We start from the raw sequence: 18,718 nt of genomic DNA, 5'->3' as shown, positions 1-18,718 counted from the left end.
TTTTGTATGCTCTCTTACAAACTATTTTATGCCCAGCTTTTGGAACTTTGGCTTTCCTGGATATGGATATATATATATTTTACAATGATGGCCTACCAAAAGGCAAAAGGCCTCCTGCGGGGACGGGGGCCTGGGATTAAAAATAAAATAAAAATATAGGACAGAACACACATCACAACAAGAGAGACACAACACTACATAAAAAGAGACCCACTGGTTACAGTGAGAAGCTTCCTCTTGAGTGGATAGCTTGATGAAAACTAGTCATCTACCACGGTGGGGGGGGGATAACCACAGGGGGAGCAGCGGTCAGACTAAATGACCACAGGGGGAGCAGCGGTCAGACTAAATGACCACAGGGGGAGCAGCAGTCAGACTAAATGACCACAGGGGGAGCAGCAGTCAGACTAAATGACCACAGGGGGAGCAGCGGTCAGACTAAATGACCACAGGGGGAGCAGCGGTCAGACTAAATGACCACAGGGGGAGCAGCGGTCAGACTAAATGACCACAGGGGGAGCAGCGGTCAGACTAAATGACCACAGGGGGAGCAGCGGTCAGACTAAATGACCACAGGGGGAGCAGCAGTCAGACTAAATGACCACAGGGGGAGCAGCAGTCAGACTAAATGACCACAGGGGGAGCAGCAGACTAAATGACCACAGGGGGAGCAGCAGACTAAATGACCACAGGGGGAGCAGCAGTGAGACTAAATGACCACAGGGGGAGCAGCAGTGAGACTAAATGACCACAGGGGGAGCAGCAGTCAGACTAAATGACCATAGGGGGAGCAGCAGCCAGACTAAATTGCCATTTAGTCTGACTGCTTGGCACTTACAATGCCATGAGTAAAAAATTCTATCAAATCAAATTAACCGCCCTTAACCAACAATGCAGTTTTATGCCAAGAGCCGTGGGTTAGATTCCTGCTGGGGCCACTTAAGAAAAATGTATGCACACATGACTATAAGTCGCTTTGGATAAAAGTGTCTGCTAAATTGCAGTTTTATTGATACCTTAATAGAAAGTTACTCAAGTAAAAGTCACCCAGTAAAATACTACATAAGTACAAAAGTATTTGGTTTTAAATATACTTAAGTATCAAAAGTAAATGTATAAATCATTTAAAATTCCTTATATTAAGCAAAGCAGACGGCAACATGTTCTTGTTTTTAAATGTACGGATAGCCAGGGTCACACTCCAACACTCAGACATTATTTACAAAAGATGCATTGGTGTTTAGTGAGTCCACCAGATCAGATGCATAAGGGAGGACCACGTGTTCTTTTGATAAGGGCTTGAATTTGACAATTTTCCTTTCCTATTAAGCATTCAAAATGTAACGAGTACTTTTGGTTGTCAGGGAAAATGTACAGCATAAAAAGCAGGAATGTAGTGAAGTAAAAGTACAAGTTCTCAAAAATATAAATAGTATAGTAACGTACAGATACCCCCAAAAAACACTTAAGTAGTACTTTAAAGTATTTTTACTTAAGTACTTCACACCACTGCTAAATTGCTTATATAATTATTATATGATCAGTCATTGAAGTGTTGATGTTTGCCAAACCAATATGAGCCAGTAGAGGGAGCCAGCTGAACACAGCAGAACAACCATTGCCTTTAGTCAGAGTGACACAGCTGTATAAAACTAGCATAACTGTCTATTCTAACTAAAAAAAAATTATATCCCTGGAATAATCTGAAGGGGAAAACAAGACCAAGAAGTTGTTATGTGACTATCTGAGCAATTAGAGACTATTATCATGCCCACATACAGTACCTCTCCACCTCCCGCCTCCTCCTACCCAAGCCCTCCCTGTAAAGGGTTGTGTTAAAAGGGTTTTGGTGTTACATAATGCAACACAGCCCCCGCTCTCGCCTCAGCGACAATGAATGTGTGTGCGGGTCTCCAGTCAGCTGGGCTAGTCCTGTAATCAACAGTCTCCAGTCAGCTGGGCTAGTCCTGTTATCACCAGTCTCCAGTCAGCTGGGCTAGTCCTGTTATCACCAGTCTCCAGTCAGCTGGGCTAGTCCTGTTATCACCAGTCTCCAGTCAGCTGGGCTAGTCCTGTTATCACCAGTCTCCAGTCAGCTGGGCTAGTCCTGTAATCAACAGTCTCCAGTCAGCTGGGCTAGTCCTGTTATCAGCAGTCTCCAGTCAGCTGGGCTAGTCCTGTTATCAACAGTCTCCAGTCAGCTGGGCTAGTCCTGTTATCAACAGTCTCCAGTCAGCTGGGCTAGTCCTGTTATCAACAGTCTCCAGTCAGCTGGGCTAGTCCTGTTATCAACATTCTCCAGTCAGCTGGGCTAGTCCTGTTATCAACAGTCTCCAGTCAGCTGGGCTAGTCCTGTTATCAACAGTCTCCAGTCAGCTGGGCTAGTCCTGTTATCAACATTCTCCAGTCAGCTGGGCTAGTCCTGTTATCAACAGTCTCCAGTCAGCTGGGCTAGTCCTGTTATCAGCAGTCTCCAGTCACAATCACTTTCCTCAGGTGCAGAAGCAGCCGAGCGGCAAGAAGCCTTCTCTAATCTGGGCTCTGTCGTCTCTGTGTGGCCCGTCACAAAACACAGACGCACACACACTCAGACAAACACACAGACACTCACACAAACAGACAGACAGACAGACACTCAGACAGACAGACAGACAGACAGACAGACAGACAGACAGACAGACAGACACTCAGTCAGACAGACAGACAGACACTCAGTCAGACAGACAGACAGACAGACACTCAGTCAGACAGACAGACACTCAGTCAGACAGACAGACACTCAGTCAGTCAGACAGACAGACAGACAGACAGACACTCAGTCAGTCAGACAGACAGACAGACAGACACTCAGTCAGTCAGACAGACAGACAGTCAGTCAGACAGACAGACAGACAGTCAGTCAGACAGACAGACACTCAGTCAGTCAGACAGACAGACACTCAGTCAGACAGACAGACACTCAGTCAGACAGACAGACACTCAGTCAGTCAGACAGACAGACAGACAGACACTCAGTCAGTCAGACAGACAGACAGACAGACACTCAGTCAGTCAGACAGACAGACAGACAGTCAGTCAGACAGACAGACACTCAGTCAGTCAGACAGACAGACACTCAGTCAGTCAGACAGACACTCAGTCAGACAGACAGACACTCAGTCAGACAGACAGACACTCAGTCAGACAGACACTCAGTCAGACACTCAGTCAGACAGACAGACAGACAGACAGACAGACAGACAGACACTCAGTCAGACAGACAGACAGACAGACAGACAGACAGACAGACAGACAGACAGACAGACAGACAGACAGACAGACACTCAGTCAGACAGACAGACACAGACAGACACTCACACAAACAGACAGACAGACACTCAGTCAGACACTCACACAAACAGACAGACAGACACTCAGTCAGACAGACAGACAGACAGACAGACAGACAGACAGACAGACAGACAGACACTCAGACAGACAGACAGACAGACAGACAGACAGACAGACACTCAGACAGACAGACAGACAGACAGACAGACAGACAGACAGACAGACAGACAGACAGACAGACAGACAGACAGACAGACAGACAGACAGACAGACAGACAGACAGACAGACAGACAGCCAGCCAGACAGACAGACAGACAGACAGACAGACAGACAGACAGACACTCAGTCAGACAGACAGACAGACACTCAGTCAGACAGACAGACAGACACTCAGTCAGTCAGACAGACAGACACAGACAGACACTCAGTCAGACAGACAGACAGACAGACACTCAGTCAGTCAGACAGACAGACAGACAGACAGACAGACACTCAGTCAGTCAGACAGACAGACACTCAGTCAGACAGACACTCAGTCAGACAGACACTCAGTCAGACAGACACTCAGTCAGACAGACACTCAGTCAGACAGACACTCAGTCAGACAGACACTCAGTCAGACAGACACTCAGTCAGACAGACACTCAGTCAGACAGACACTCAGACAGACAGACACTCAGACAGACACTCAGACAGACACTCAGACAGACACTCAGACAGACACTCAGACAGACACTCAGACAGACACTCAGACAGACACTCAGACAGACACTCAGACAGACACTCAGACAGACAGACACTCAGACAGACATTCAGACACTGAGTGTCTGAGGCAGACGGGAACTGATCCCCCGTTTATGTAAGTTAATGGGCCAGAACGTTGTGGGAAAGCTGTGCCACCGGGGACCTAAACACACAGCCTGTCACACTGATGGTTTACTGCACAAGGCACCTAAGTCACTTGTGTTGATTGATTCCTCCTGTATATGAGGGCATAGCTAAGTGCTCTCGACTGGTGTATGTACAGTGTGTATGTGATCCTTTTAGGTGCAGTTAGTAAAGTAATGAAAAGAAAATACCTCCACACTTTAAATGCTTTCAAAGTTTCATGGTTTGTGCATATAAACCTCCTGTGTGAACATGTGTGTAAACATGTGTGTTTGTGTGTGAATTGAGAATGCCTCAAATTAAAATGTAATTTTTGATTTGAAGTAGTAAACAGGATACAGAAATCGCAATTTGAAATTTGAATGAAAGGAAATAGAATTGAATGAATTGAAATGTATTGAAATTCTACTGCCTGTTCCATTCTATAATAGGTGAAGTCTGTACAAATATACATCTTGTCGTTATGTACATTCAATATTTTCAGGACAAACTCTTAAAATGAATGATCAAGGAAAACAAAAAACTGTATGGAAATAAGTTACTATATAACATCTGAAATGTTATTCAATATGGAGAAAAATGCTAGATTTCCCAGAATGCATTAGTTTATCCTTCAAGTTGACCCTGAGACCTTTAAAAATAAACCAAACAAATGAAATGGTTGGTGGAAATATAATTAGCTATTCTAAGCACTAAGGTTAAACGAGTAAGTATATGAACAATGTTTCCAGAGAAAAGTGATATATTCTTTGGTATTTACAAGTGTGACCTGTCAGATTCAATGAAACTCTCATGTTCTATGACTGAGTGGAATTTATTTGAATTCCACTGAATTAAATTCTACTTCCTGTTACTCAAACTCTAATTCAAATTCTACATCCTGTGGAGTGTGACCAATTCAATTTGAATTTCAATTCATGAGTTGAATGGGAGTCAATTCTGAGTTGAGCACAACCCTGGTATCTACGCGTGTGTGTTTGTGTGTGTAGTTGTTGTTGTTGACCTGTGAGAAGCCCGGCCCTGCCACGCTATATGGCCGTTGTTGCCGTCTGCTGCTGTTTGCCATGGCTGCGCTCTGCATGCTCTGTGCCAGCAGGCGAGATGACATGCCGTAGTCTGGTGGAGGGACACCTGCCATGTCCTCTCTCTCCAACAGGTTCCCCGTGCTGCTGCTCTTACCATGGTGGAGACTGGTGACAGACACAGTCAGTTAGTTACACAGGGACTGAAATGAAAAACTGTGATTAGCTGAATAGTCAGACAGTGGAAACTGGAGCCATGACATAGGCCTAGATTCAATACGTATCGCGGAAGAGCCGTGCTGTAGCACGACTGAAATTTAAAGGCAATGTTTCCGCATTTACAGACTGCATTCATAGTAAACGCTGCAAATGTCAGCTCAATCTGAAATTACCTTTACATTTCAAAAGCGCTATAACTGGGACCTTCCGCGATATGGATTGGATCTAGCCCATAGTCAACCAGTCACACATTTAAAAAAATATAACAAAATAAAACAAGGCCAGAACTGAAAATAACTGATCTCACTTTGAAAATAAACAAATTAGCTTGAGAGAGAAAGGAGTAATTCTCTGTCTATTGAATAACAGATAAAGACCTGTTTCCTTACAAATACATCACACAATAGTGACAAAAAATGTGAAACGTACTTGTTGACTCGTAGTTTGTTCCCGTCAGTCACGGGGATGACACGTGTGTAGGAGAAAGGGAACCAGCCACGCCTAATGAGGAAACAGTGATTCAACAGATGAATCAGCAACAGTGATTCAACAGATGAATCAGCAACAGTGATTCAACAGATGAATCAGCAACAGTGATTCAACAGATGAATCAGCAACAGTGATTCAACAGATGAATCAGCAACAGTGATTCAACAGATGAATCAGCAACAGTGATTCAACAGATGAATCAGCAACAGTGATTCAACAGATGAATCAGCAGCACCTAGAGTCGGGATGCTTATGACGTCATATTTAAATGTAAAGATTCACACTAATAACTATAATAATATATAGCATTTAGCACACGCTTTTATCCAAAGCAACTTAAAGTTTTCACGTATGGTACATTGCAAGAGTCACGCTCTACCATCTGAGCTACAGAAGGTAACTCATAGTGCTATAGACAAAAGGAATGGGATGGAGTTAGGATACTTACATGTTGTTCTTTTCGTTCTCTCCATAGTGCCATCCGTCGCGGGCCTCTGGGACCAACAGAGTGATGACATCTCCCTCAGAGAAGCTGAGCAAGGTGCTGTTGTCCCCCGCTGCATGGGAGAAAACGGCCTGGACACGGGTACGTCCGTTCTTCTCCAGCCCTGCAGCCATGGAGCTAGACCGGGGCAGGGTCCGAGTCTCTGGAACTGAGGAGATTTCATTTTACTTTACATTTTCTAAAACAAAAACAGGGAGTTAGTAGCTGGACGTTTCTACAATGTTTCTCTACAGTTGTACTGTACCTTACTACTGGACATGAGCTTGACTAGATCTATAGGACTTATGACCAAATCTAGGGGTTGCCTTTACACTTCAATCGTGCTGTACCACAGAACTTCTGCAATATAGTCCTTAAGCAGATAACTAAGCCAAACCAGGTCACACAGGGCCTACTGTATATAGTACCTGCTCTGAGTATCTAATGTATTAGTATAACCCAACTCTCCTAAGTGACTTTAAATGCTTCCATTATTCTTAAAGCCTCTGTCCTTCACCTAATTTGAGTCTTTGTTTCTCCTTTTAAATCACCATCCTCTCCCTCCTATTCCCACGTGCTCTGCTCTGCTTTCATTGAGACCACAGTTCTATAAGTGCCAGGTATACACCGTGATAGAAGGAGCGATAAGAGATAAGAGCTATTCAATAGCAGGTATGAAGAAAAGAGCCGATATAGCGGGAACAAGAACAACCCCCACTGCACAGCATTCAGCTCCTTCACAGCATGGAGTCAATGGCACATTCTTAAAAAAGGTTACAATCAAGCCGTTCGCTCTCTAAGGTCTCTGTGACAGAGGTGGCATTCATAAAGCACACTAGTGATGTATTCTGTAATATTCTTACTTGACTGCCTATATAGCGGAATACCATTAAGCCCCCATAATGCATTGGTCTTCACAGTACTGTACTATTGCCGATTTTTTACTGTAAATGTACATCAATGTGTTACAGTGTAGCTACTGTACATATGATTATGTTGCCCAACTTTTGAGGGCCTCAAGATGCCCCGACCCGCCACTATCCTGGTCTTCCTTACCCATGGTGGTGTTGCTCTTGGCTGGGGCGTTCTTACGGACAGGCAGGGTGTTGGAGTAGACCTCACTGCCCTGTCTGTGGGGCTGGGAAAGGTGCTGGGAGGAGGCCTGGGCCTGAGCTTGGGCCTGAGCCTGGGCCTGAGCTTGGGCCTGAGCTTGGGCCTGAGCCTGGGCCTGAGCCTGAGCCATCTTCCCTTCCATCCAGTGTTGGTAGTCCTCCCCTCCTCCCCCTCCTGCACCTCCTGCACCTCCGTGGGCCCCTGTCGTTCCATTCATCATGGGCATCCCTCCGTCCACTCCTCCTGGTCCCATTATACGCTGTAGGGAGAGAGGGAGTAAAGTAGGAAGGAAGGAAGGAAGGAAGGAAGGAAGGAAGGAAGGAAGGAAGGAAGGAAGGAAGGAAGGAAGGAAGGAAGGAAGGAAGGAAGGAAGGAAGGAAGGAAGGAAGGAAGGAAGGAAGGAAGGAAGGAAGGAAGGAAAGCATGTGTTGATGTGTTAGTTAACATACTCATTAGGCACCATTCTTCCATCACAGAAAAGCATTACATAATGTGAATCTCATCACTACTAACGAGAGGGAGATTATGCTGTTGGAAATGGGCCAGGTTGTGTTGATTAAAAGGTAGACTCAGCAATATGATGTAGAAAGTAAAACAGCAAAGTGGGTCAATTTTTGCAACAACTAAGAGCGTTAAAGTGCGACGCTCAACCACTCTGCTGTTTTGGTCCCGTGGCTACCACATTGGAAAAGTGCACATACTGTGTGACTGTGAGAGCAAAGTTGTGCATCTCGTTAAATTTGCAATATCTGCCTTGTTGCCCGTGGCAACGTCATTTAGCTTACTATAAGAGATCAATCAACTGTAACGGAACTACTAAGCAGCACCACTACACAGCCATAAAAATTCCCAACCGTCAGTCTTCAATGTGAATGAACCCAAGTTGTTTGTTGTTGAAAGACACTTTTCAATACACATCATCACAAAACAGAATGATAAAGGACAGTCAGAGATGCTGTGGGATCTGTGTGAAAATCCCGTCCACTTTCAACGTGTTTCTGTGGGATCTGTGTGAAGATCCCGTCCACTTCAATGTGTTTCTTCTCTGAGAATGTTACACAATAAGAATCATCTGCTCTTCCTCCCTCCCTTTAAGGCATCCTTTTTCACTAATTGGTCTTTTGACCAATCAGATCAGCTCTAAAAAAAAAAAGATCTGATGTTAAAAGATCTGATATTGGTCAAAATACCAATTAGTGAGAAAAAAATATCAGAATCTGGCTGCCTGTGTAAACACAGCCTTAGAGGCTTCCTCAAAGATGTTACTGCAATTCACACACACGAACGCAGGCACACGCACACACGAACGCAGGCACACGCACACACGAACGCAGGCACACGCACGCAGAAACGCAGGCACACGCACGCAGAAACGCAGGCACACGCACGCAGAAACGCAGGCACACGCACGCAGAAACGCAGGCACACGCACGCAAACGCAGGCACACGCACGCAAACGCAGGCACACGCACGCAAACGCAGGCACACGCACGCAAACGCAGGCACACGCACGCAAACGCAGGCACACACACGCAAACGCAGGCACACACACGCAAACGCAGGCACACACACGCAAACGCAGGCACACACACGCAAACGCAGGCACACACACGCAAACGCAGGCACACACACGCAAACGCAGGCACACACACACACACACACACACACACACACACACAGGCACACACAGGCACACACAGGCACACACAGGCACACACAGGCACACACACACAGGCACACAGCACACAGGCACACACACACAGGCACACACACACAGGCACACACACACAGGCACACACACACAGGCACACACACACAGGCACACACACACAGGCACACACACACAGGCACACACACACAGGCACACACACACAGGCACACACACACACACACACACACACACACACACACGCACCAGAGTGGAAGCAGGGTATGAAACAATCAACAGCCCAACAGACCCAAGTAATCTGTTTCTGTTCCTTCCTAAAGGCATTTCTAATTAGCATGCAGCACTAACGACTTAATTTGCATCAACAAGTGTGTGTGTGTGTGTGTGTGTGTGTGTGTGTTGAGCCATCAGGGAGGGTTCTGAGGGGTTCTGTGTTCTAAAGGAGAGGCTCCAAGAGATTCCATAATGGAATCCCAACATCCTGGGGCATCGCTAGGCAACCCTGGGGCATTGCTAGGCAACAGACTAGCTAGTGGTGTTAATTAAGGAACGTCGTTAGAGCCGCAGCCCACAAACCTGCTGCTGGCCTCAACACTCAACAGTACTCCCTCAAACACCGAGGCAACACACCGATACAGAGGCTCATACTGAGAAACGCAGGCACTCTCACACAGCGCTTCAAAGCTTCATAATCAAAAACACAATTAGCGATGACAAACAACGATTGATGCCTGCAGCACCCAATTAACTCAATGTTTCTCCATTAGGGCTGACAAACCATAGCAGCTCTATAGCTTACTATTGGGTCATATTGCAGTAATATGTGTACTATCATAGTGCTAACAACTTTTACTTCACTACATTCCAAAACAAAATCATGTACGTTTTACTCCATACATTGTTCCTGGCACTCAAAAGTACTTATTACATTTTGACAGCAAAATGGTCCAATTCAAGCATTTATGAAGAGAAAATCCCTGGTCATACTACTGTCTCTGATCTGGTGGACTGTGGAAGCCCTGGCTATCTGTAAATAAAAATAAAAAGTAAAATAAAATTGTGCCGTCTGGTTTGCTTAATATATGGAATTTTAAATGATTTATACTTTTATTTGAGCAATTCCATTTACTTTGATACAAAAGTATATTTAAAACTAAATAATTTTAGACTTTTACTCAAGTAGCATTTTACTGGGTGACTTTCACTTTTTTACTTGAGTCATTTGAGTACTTGTTCCACCACTGGTGCTAACATAGCAATATTATAGTAATACCACAGTACCGGTGACCCACCTGTTGGCCCATGAGGGCAGCTAGCTCGGGGGGTACTGGCAGGGGTTTGGCCCCGGGAATGGGGTCAGAGATGAGCAGGTTGCCCTTGGAACCATGGTGGGTGTGGGAGACGGACCCCAGGGTACCCCCTGTAGAGGTCATCTGCTGAGCCAGGAGCATGGCACGGTCAGGCAGCTTGGTAGGGTCAGCACACGCCTGCTGCCATGCTGGGATCTTCTGGGCTAGCAGGTCCTTACCCTGGAGAAGACAGGTAAATAAACACAAAGGGAGAGAGTGGTGAGACACTGTAGTGGGAAGATAGGTGAATATTGAGCTGTTCTGGTGAGAGAGTAACAAGGTGTTCCTTTGAACCTGGTCATTTATATATAAGGAGACATTCTAGGAGAGTATAGGGTTATAACGTTCAGGAGAAACTGTTGAACAAATCCTTATCCTGTGAAAAGGTTCACTACTTGAGAAAATAACTACATTAGCTGAGGTAGTTGAGTCAGCCTAGGTGGGAGAGCGTGGGCTCCTGGAAAGCAAGTGTCAGTGTGTGGGATATCTCCAGCTCAAGTATCACAGAGAGAGAGCGAGAGGGAGCGAGAGAGAGCGAGAGCGAGAGCAAGAGAGAGAATAGCTGACCTCTGTGACTGACCCAAAATTAAGGAAAGCTTTGACTATGTACAGACTCAGTGAGCATAGCCTTGCTATTGAGAGAGGTCGCCGTAGGCAGACCTGGCACTCAAGAGAAGACAGACTATGTGCAACACTGCCCACAAAATGAGGTGGAAACTGAGCAGCACTTCCTAAACTTCTGACACATGTATGACCATATTAGAGACACATATTTCCCTCAGATTACACAGACCCAAAAGAATTCCAAAACAAATCCAATTTCAATAAACTCTCATATCTCCTGGGTGAAATACCAGTGTGCCATCACAGCAGCAAGATTTGTGACCTGTTACCACAACCCATATTTATTTTCCATTTGTACTTTATTTGCACATTATTACAACACTGTATATAGACATAATATAACATCTAACATGTCTCTATTCCCATAGAACATTTGTGAATGTAATGTTTACTGTGCATTTTATATTGTTCATTTCACCTTTGTTTATTATCTATTTCACTTGCTTTGGCAATGTAAACATATGTTTCCCATGCCCAAAAAATGCCTATTGAATTGAAAGCGAGAGCTTCACCTATTCCCCTCTCTGCAACAGCATCAAACTAAGACATCCTTCTCTCTCAGCTCTGACAGCTCTTCTCTGTGTTGGCCTGGGGAGCTGAAGCAGCCTCATTACCAGTCTAGCAGCCGTTTCACCTCACAGCTGAAGCAGCCTCATTACCAGTCAAGCAGCCGTTTCATCTCACAGCTGAAGCAGCCTCATTACCAGTCAAGCAGCCGTTTCATCTCACAGCTGAAGCAGCCTCATTACCAGTCTAGCAGCCGTTTCATCTCACAGCTGTACACCAGCAGCCTCCCTCCCAGGATTACAGTACTCAAGGCCCGCGACACTATCTGTAGCCTCCAGACCTCTCCACCAGCTCTCTCCCCAGCTATGGGTTTTCTGCTCTGGCTTACCTCTAATCAGTTTTACCCCCACCTCCACCCCCACCTCCACCCACTAAAGCGGTCTGGGTGTAAGACAGGAAGTAATATTCAGCAGGGTTGCCAGGGTTCTTCATAAACGGCACTCCCTTAGAAACAAAACACTTACAAAAAAAAAAAAAGGGTTCTTCAACTCTGTGGAAAGGGTTCTACATGGAACTCAAAAGTGTTCTACTTTGAACCAAAATGATTCTACCTGAAAAAAGGATCCTCCTATGGGAACAGCAGAATAACTCATTTAGGTTTTAGATCCCTTTATCTACGGTTGTTACTCTTGGTCTCTGTACATAGCCTACTTAAAATCTGTCTCTGTTTCTCTCCATGTTTTCTACCTTATTGCTTTCTGTGTACCAATCAGTGTTCCTCCCTGGTCTCTCTCCGTTGGTGCGCTGGGTAGCGGTGCCAGTATGTGACTCAGCTCCCAGGTGGTAGTATCTGCTAGGTAATGTAGTGTGGGTGGTAGTGTGGTTTCTAAAGCTCCATGCCAGAGAGATGATCAACACCAACGGCCTGCTTCTTCATTTCAGTGTACATTTGCTGTCATTGAGGGAACCATGAATGCCAACATGTACTGTGACATACTGAAGCAGAGCATGATCCCCTCCCTTCGGAGACTGGGCCGCAGGGCAGTATTCCAACATGATAACGACCCCAAACACACCTCCAAGACGACCACTGCCTTGCTAAAGAAGCTGAGGGTAAAGGTGATGGACTGGCCAAGCATGTCTCCAGACCTAAACCCTATTGAGCATCTGTGGGGCATCCTCAAACGGAAGGTGGAGGAGTGCAAGGTCTCTAACATCCACCAGCTCCGTGATGTTGTCATGGAGGAGTGGAAGAGGACTCCAGTGGCAACCTGTGAAGCTCTGGTGAACTCCATGCCCAAGAGGGTTAAGGCAGTGCTGGAAAATGATGGTGGCCACACAAAATATTGACACTTTGGGCCCAATTTGGATATTTTCACTTAGGGGTGTACTCACTTTTGTTGCCAGCGGTTTAGGCATTAATGGCTGTGTGTTGTGTTATTTTGAGGGGACAGCAAATGTACACTGTTATACAAGCTGTACACTCACTACTTTACATTGTAGCAAAGTGTCATTTCTTCAGTGTTGTCACATGAAAAGATATACTCAAATATTTACAAAAATGTGAGGGGTGTGAGATACTTGTGAGATACTGTACATGGAGTGTACCACTATTCTGTGTGTGTGTGTTTGTGGGGTGAGAAGCTGGGGTAAGAACCTGAAGAGTGGGTCCTCTTGCCCACCTCTTTCTACACGACTCACACAATATGCAGTCACTCATTCTTTCTATGTCTCCCTACAATCTCTTGGCCTCCATATTTTCCCTCACACAGAATATTCTCTGCTTCTTTCGAAATTGCTTCAAAACACAAACTCTCCCCCTCCTTTCTCTCCCGCTCTCTGTGTCAGCACATCAGTATTGTCTATAGACAGTCAGCCCACACATTCTCCCCCTGGGATTCACATCCACCAACTTGTGGAAGTGGGACACTGTTCACCCCCTTCCCTTCCAGTCCTTTTGTCCTCTACACCTCCTTTCCTCCCACTGCACAGTCTCTCAGCCTTGCTCCAAGGCCTGAGTTAAACAAAGCAGAAAGAGCAGAAAGTGAACGCCCACTTAACCAGGACTTGGACTATGAAAGCTCCTGAATAAAGAGACTAGGTGGCTGCATTGATTTGTGAGAGCAGCCGTGGCATGATTGGCAGTCTTGAAGCAAAGCCACTGGACACAATGGCTAAAGCCAGACTAAACAAGTATATGAACTGTCCCGAAAGGAGAAGTCAACAGTTTGTGGTAACAGTAAAACTCCAGAACTTTTTAAATTTTCCCCCAGAAATCCCAGTTGGATGATTCCTACAATAAAAAAAGGAATAAGCTGTGAGGGAAGCCTCCAATCTACCGTAAATTCCGGACTATAAGCCACAACTTTTTTCCCAGGCTTTGAACCTCACGGCTTAAACAATGACGCTGCTAATATATGGATCTCACCCGCTTTCAATTTTTTTTTTTTTTTTTTTTTAAACATTCTGTGATGTGCTCCGTTTTTTGGCGGCATGAAACTTTCATTAGACCAATGAAATTGCCGAACGGGTTAAGGTCAAACAACTTTTTAGTTTACTGTTTAGATTAAATCGAGCGCTCTTAAACTTCCCATCATTCTGATTACGGTAGTCATTTTGTCACCCTCATCATGGCAAAGACACGGAGAAATGCATATGATGCAGCTTTCAAGTTGAAGGCGATTGATCTGGCTGTTGGAAAAGGAAATAGAGCTGCTGCACGGGAGCTTGGTCTTAATGAGTCGATGATAAGACGTTGGAAACAGCAGCGTGAGGAATTGACTCAGTGCAAAAAGACAACTAAAGCTTACTGCTAGTTTCGTTAAAGCCGATTTATTTTTGTTACAAGCAGTGTTTCGTTAAAGCCTATTTATTTTTGTTACCAGCCGTGTTTTGTTAAAGCCTGTGTAAAGTTAATTTGTTTCAATGTACCGGTAGGCACCTGCGGCTTATAGACATGTGCGTCTTATTTATGTTCAAAATTTAAAACAAATTTAAATTCAGTGTCGGCTTATAGTCCGGAAATTACGGTAGAATTCTTCATTTGGAATTTTCAAGAAAGTGACCAGAATATTGCAACCCTAGACCTGTTGGTGTGAGTGAAAGTGCCTGTATTACCTTGCTGTGGTAGACCCTACTGTTTCAACCATCAAAAGCTAAAGCAGTGGATATTAATGCATAACCTTAAGATTTGTGTTAATGCATAAACTTAACCTTAAACACTTCGAAAAATGGCCCCGACGGATAGGGCTGCCGTGCTTCTAGCGCTTAGGAAACTTTGCAGAATATATTTTTTTAATGTGTTATTTCTTACATTATTATCATCCCAGTACATTTTTTTGTGTTATTACATACAGCCTGGAATAACTTTTGGATATCAGAGCGGCGGTAACTCACCAGCATTATGACCAGGAATACGACTTTCCCGAATTGGATCCTTTGTTCACACCCCCCAGGGCAATTGAACTGATTCCACAGGCTGATCCAAAACACCGCCGGCGGAGAAGAGGTACTCGGAGTGGACTTCTAGTCCAACTCAGGAGGCGCTCGAGGCGCTCACACCACCCACCGCTTCAGAGTATATTACTCTCTAATGTTCAGTCTCTGGATAATAAAGTAGACAAGCTCAGGGCGAGAATCTCCTTCCAGGGATTGTAACATACTCTGTTTCAGGGAAACGTGGCTCTCTCGGGATATACTGTCTGAGTCCGTACAGCCAGTTGGGTTCTCAGTTCATCGTGCAGACAGGAATAAATATCTCTCCGGGGAGAAGAAGGGCGGGGTTGTATGTTTTATGATTAACTACTCATGGTGTGGTGGTAATAACATACAGGAACTCAAATCCTTCACCGGACCTAGAATATCTCAATCAAATGCCGACCGTATTACCTCCCAAGAGAATTCTCTTCAGTTATAGTCACAGACTTGTATATTCCTCCTCAAGCCGATACCACAACAGCCCTCAAAATAACTTCACCTGACTTTATGCAAACTGGAAACCACATATCCTGAGGCCGCATTTATTGTAGCTGGGGATTTTAACAACGCAAATTTGAGGAAAACGCTACAAAGTGCTAGCACCACATTGACTGTAGTACTCGCGCTGCTAAAACACTCGACCACTGCTACTCCAACTTCCGGGATGCCTACAAGGCCCTCCCTCGCTTTCCCTTCGGCAAATCTGATCACGACTCTGTTTTGCTCCTCCCTTCCTATAGGCAGAAACTCAAACAGTAAGTACCCGTGCTAAGGACTATTCAACGCTGGTCTGACCAATCGGAATCCATGCTTCAAGATTGTTTTGATCACGCAAACTAGGATATGTTCCAAGTAGCCTCAGAGAACAACATAGATGAATTTACTAATGCAGTGACTGAGTTTATCAGGAAGTGTATAGGAGATGTTGTACCCACTGTGACTATTAAAACCTACCCTAACCAAAAACCATGGATAGATGGCAGCATTCGCGCAAAAAATAGCTCGAACCATCGCATTGAACCATTGCAAGTTGACTGGGAATATGGCCGAATACAAACAGTGTAGTTATTCCCTCTGCAAGGCAATCAAACAGGCAAAACGTCAGTATAGAGATGAAGTGGAGTTGCAATACAACTGCTCAAGACACGAGACGTATGTGGCAGGGTCTACAGACAATCCCTGACTACAAAGAGAAAACCAGTCACATCGTGGACACCAACGTCTTCCGGACAAGCTAAACACCTTCGCCCGCTTTGAGGATAACACAGTGCCACCGACACGGCCTGCTACCAAGGACTGCGGGCTCTCATTCTCTGTGGCCGACGTGAGTAAGACATTTAAGTGTTTGAACCCTTGCAAGGCTGCCGGCCCAGACGGCATCCATAGCCGCGTCCTCAGTGCATGCGCAGACCAGCTGGCTGGAGTGTTTACGGACATATTCAATCTCTCCCTATCTCAGTCTGCTGTCCCCACATGCCTCTAGATGTCCACCATTGTTACTGTACCCAAGAAAGCAAAGGTAACTGAAGTAAATGACTAATCGCCCTGTGGCATTCACTTCTGTCATCATGAAGTGCTTTGAGAGACTAGTCAAGGATCATATCACCTCTACCTTACTTGACAACCTAGACTCACTCCAATTTGCTTACCGCCCCAATAGATCCACAGACGATGCATTTGACATTACACTGCCCTATCCCATCTGGACAAGATGAATACCTATGTAAGAATGCTGTTCATTGACTATAGCTCAGCATTCAACACCACAGTACCCTCCAAGCTCATCATTAAGCTTGAGGACCTGGGTCTGAACCCCACCCTGTGCAACTGGGTCCTGGACTTTGTGATGGGCCGCCCCCCAGGTCGTGAAGGTAGGAAACATCACCTCCACTTTGTTGATCCTCAACACTGGGGCCCCACAAGGGTGTGTGCTCAGCCCCCTCCTGTACTCCCTGTTCACCCATGACTGCATGGCCACGCATGCCTACAACTCTATCATCAAGTTTGCAGACAACATAACAGTAGTAGGCCTGATTAACAACAATGACGAGACAGCTTACAGGGAGGAGGTGACGGCCCTGGGAGTGTGATGCCAGGAAAATAACCTTTCATCCAAAGTCAACAAATGAACAGGAGCTGATCGTGGACTTCAGGAAACAGCAGAGGGAGCACCCCCTATCTACATCAAAGGGACAGCAGTGGAGAAGGTGGACATTTTTAAGATCATTGTACACTCACTGAGAAACTGAAATGATCCACCCACACAGACAGTGTGGTGAAGAAGGCGCAACAATGCCTCTTCAACCTCAGGAGGCTGAAGAAATTTGGCTTGGCACCGAAAACCTTCAAACTTTTACAGATGCACAATTGAGAGCATCCTGTATCACCGCCTGGTACGGCAACTGCAGGGCTCTCCAGAGGGTGGTGCGGTCCGCCCAACGCATCACCAGGGGAAAACTACCTGCCCTCCAGGACACCTACAGCACCCGATGTCACAGGAAGCCCAAAAAGACATCAACAATCCGAGCCACGGCCTGTTCACCCCACTATCATACAGAAGGTAAGGTCATTACAGGTGTATCAAAGCTGTAGCTAACACAACATGCCATTGGAACACAGGAGTGATGGTTGCTGATAAATGGGCCTCTGTACGCCTATGTAGATATTCCATATAAAAAAAATCTGCTGTTTACAGCTACAATAGTAATTTACAACATTAACAATGTCTACACTGTATTTCTGATCAATTTGATGTTATTCTAAATGGACAAAAAAAATTGCTTTTTTTCAAAAACAAGGACATTTCTAAGTGACTCCAAATGTTTGAACATTAGTGTACAGAAACTTGAAATCACTGGCCACTTCAATAACGGAACACTGGCCACTTCAATAACGGAACACTAGCCACTTCAATAACGGAACACTAGCCACTTCAATAACGGAACACTAGCCACGTCAATAACGGAACACTAGCCACTTCAATAACGGAACACTAGCCACTTCAATAACGGAACACTAGCCACTTTAAAATTGGAACCCAAGCCACTTTAAAATTGGAACCCAAGCCACTAATAATGTTTATATGTTTATATGTTTGCATTACTCATCTCATACAATTGAAGTCCTTCCTGAGCGATATGACGGCTGCGTGGTCCCATGGTGTTTATACTTGCGTATTATTGTTTGTACAGATGAACGTGGTACCTTCAGGCATTTGGAAATTGCTCCCAAGGATGAATCAGACTTGTGGGGGTCTACATTTTTTTTTTTCTGAGGTCTTGGCTGATTTCTTTTGATTTTCCCATGATGTCAAGCAAAGAGACACTGAGTTTGAAGGTAGGCCTTGACATACATCCACAGGTACACCTCCAACTGACTCAAATAATGTCAAATAGCCTATCAGAAGCTTCTAAAGCCATGTCATTTTCTGTAATTTTCCAAGCTGTTTAAAAAAGGCACAGTCAACTTAGTGTATGTAAACTTCTGACCCACTGGAATTGTGATACAACAAATTCTAAAGTTAAATATGTCTGTAAACAATTGTTG

At 45.1% G+C, this 18,718-nt stretch overlaps 1 protein-coding gene across 6 annotated transcripts in view; it reads right to left on the bottom strand.

Moving 5' to 3' along the window:
- Window positions 1-18,718, bottom strand: part of LOC106589900 (brain-specific angiogenesis inhibitor 1-associated protein 2) — a 137,952-nt gene that overhangs the window by 11,654 nt on the left and 107,580 nt on the right. For all 6 annotated transcript variants that reach the window (XM_014180319.2, XM_014180324.2, XM_014180325.2 and 3 more), the window contains 5 exons: window positions 10,508-10,744; window positions 7,490-7,805; window positions 6,398-6,602; window positions 5,890-5,961; window positions 5,223-5,409 (listed from right to left, as the gene is read on the bottom strand). In XM_014180319.2, coding sequence (XP_014035794.1) covers window positions 5,223-5,409; window positions 5,890-5,961; window positions 6,398-6,602; window positions 7,490-7,805; window positions 10,508-10,744 — 1,017 coding nt within the window. The remainder of the gene's footprint in view (window positions 1-5,222; window positions 5,410-5,889; window positions 5,962-6,397; window positions 6,603-7,489; window positions 7,806-10,507; window positions 10,745-18,718) is intronic.

Source organism: Salmo salar, chromosome ssa28 (genome assembly GCF_905237065.1).
Source record: "Salmo salar chromosome ssa28, Ssal_v3.1, whole genome shotgun sequence".
NCBI classification, from domain to species: domain Eukaryota; kingdom Metazoa; phylum Chordata; class Actinopteri; order Salmoniformes; family Salmonidae; genus Salmo; species Salmo salar.
The sequence above is the reverse complement of the archived record's forward strand: the minus strand, read 5'-3'. Positions and strand labels throughout refer to the sequence as shown.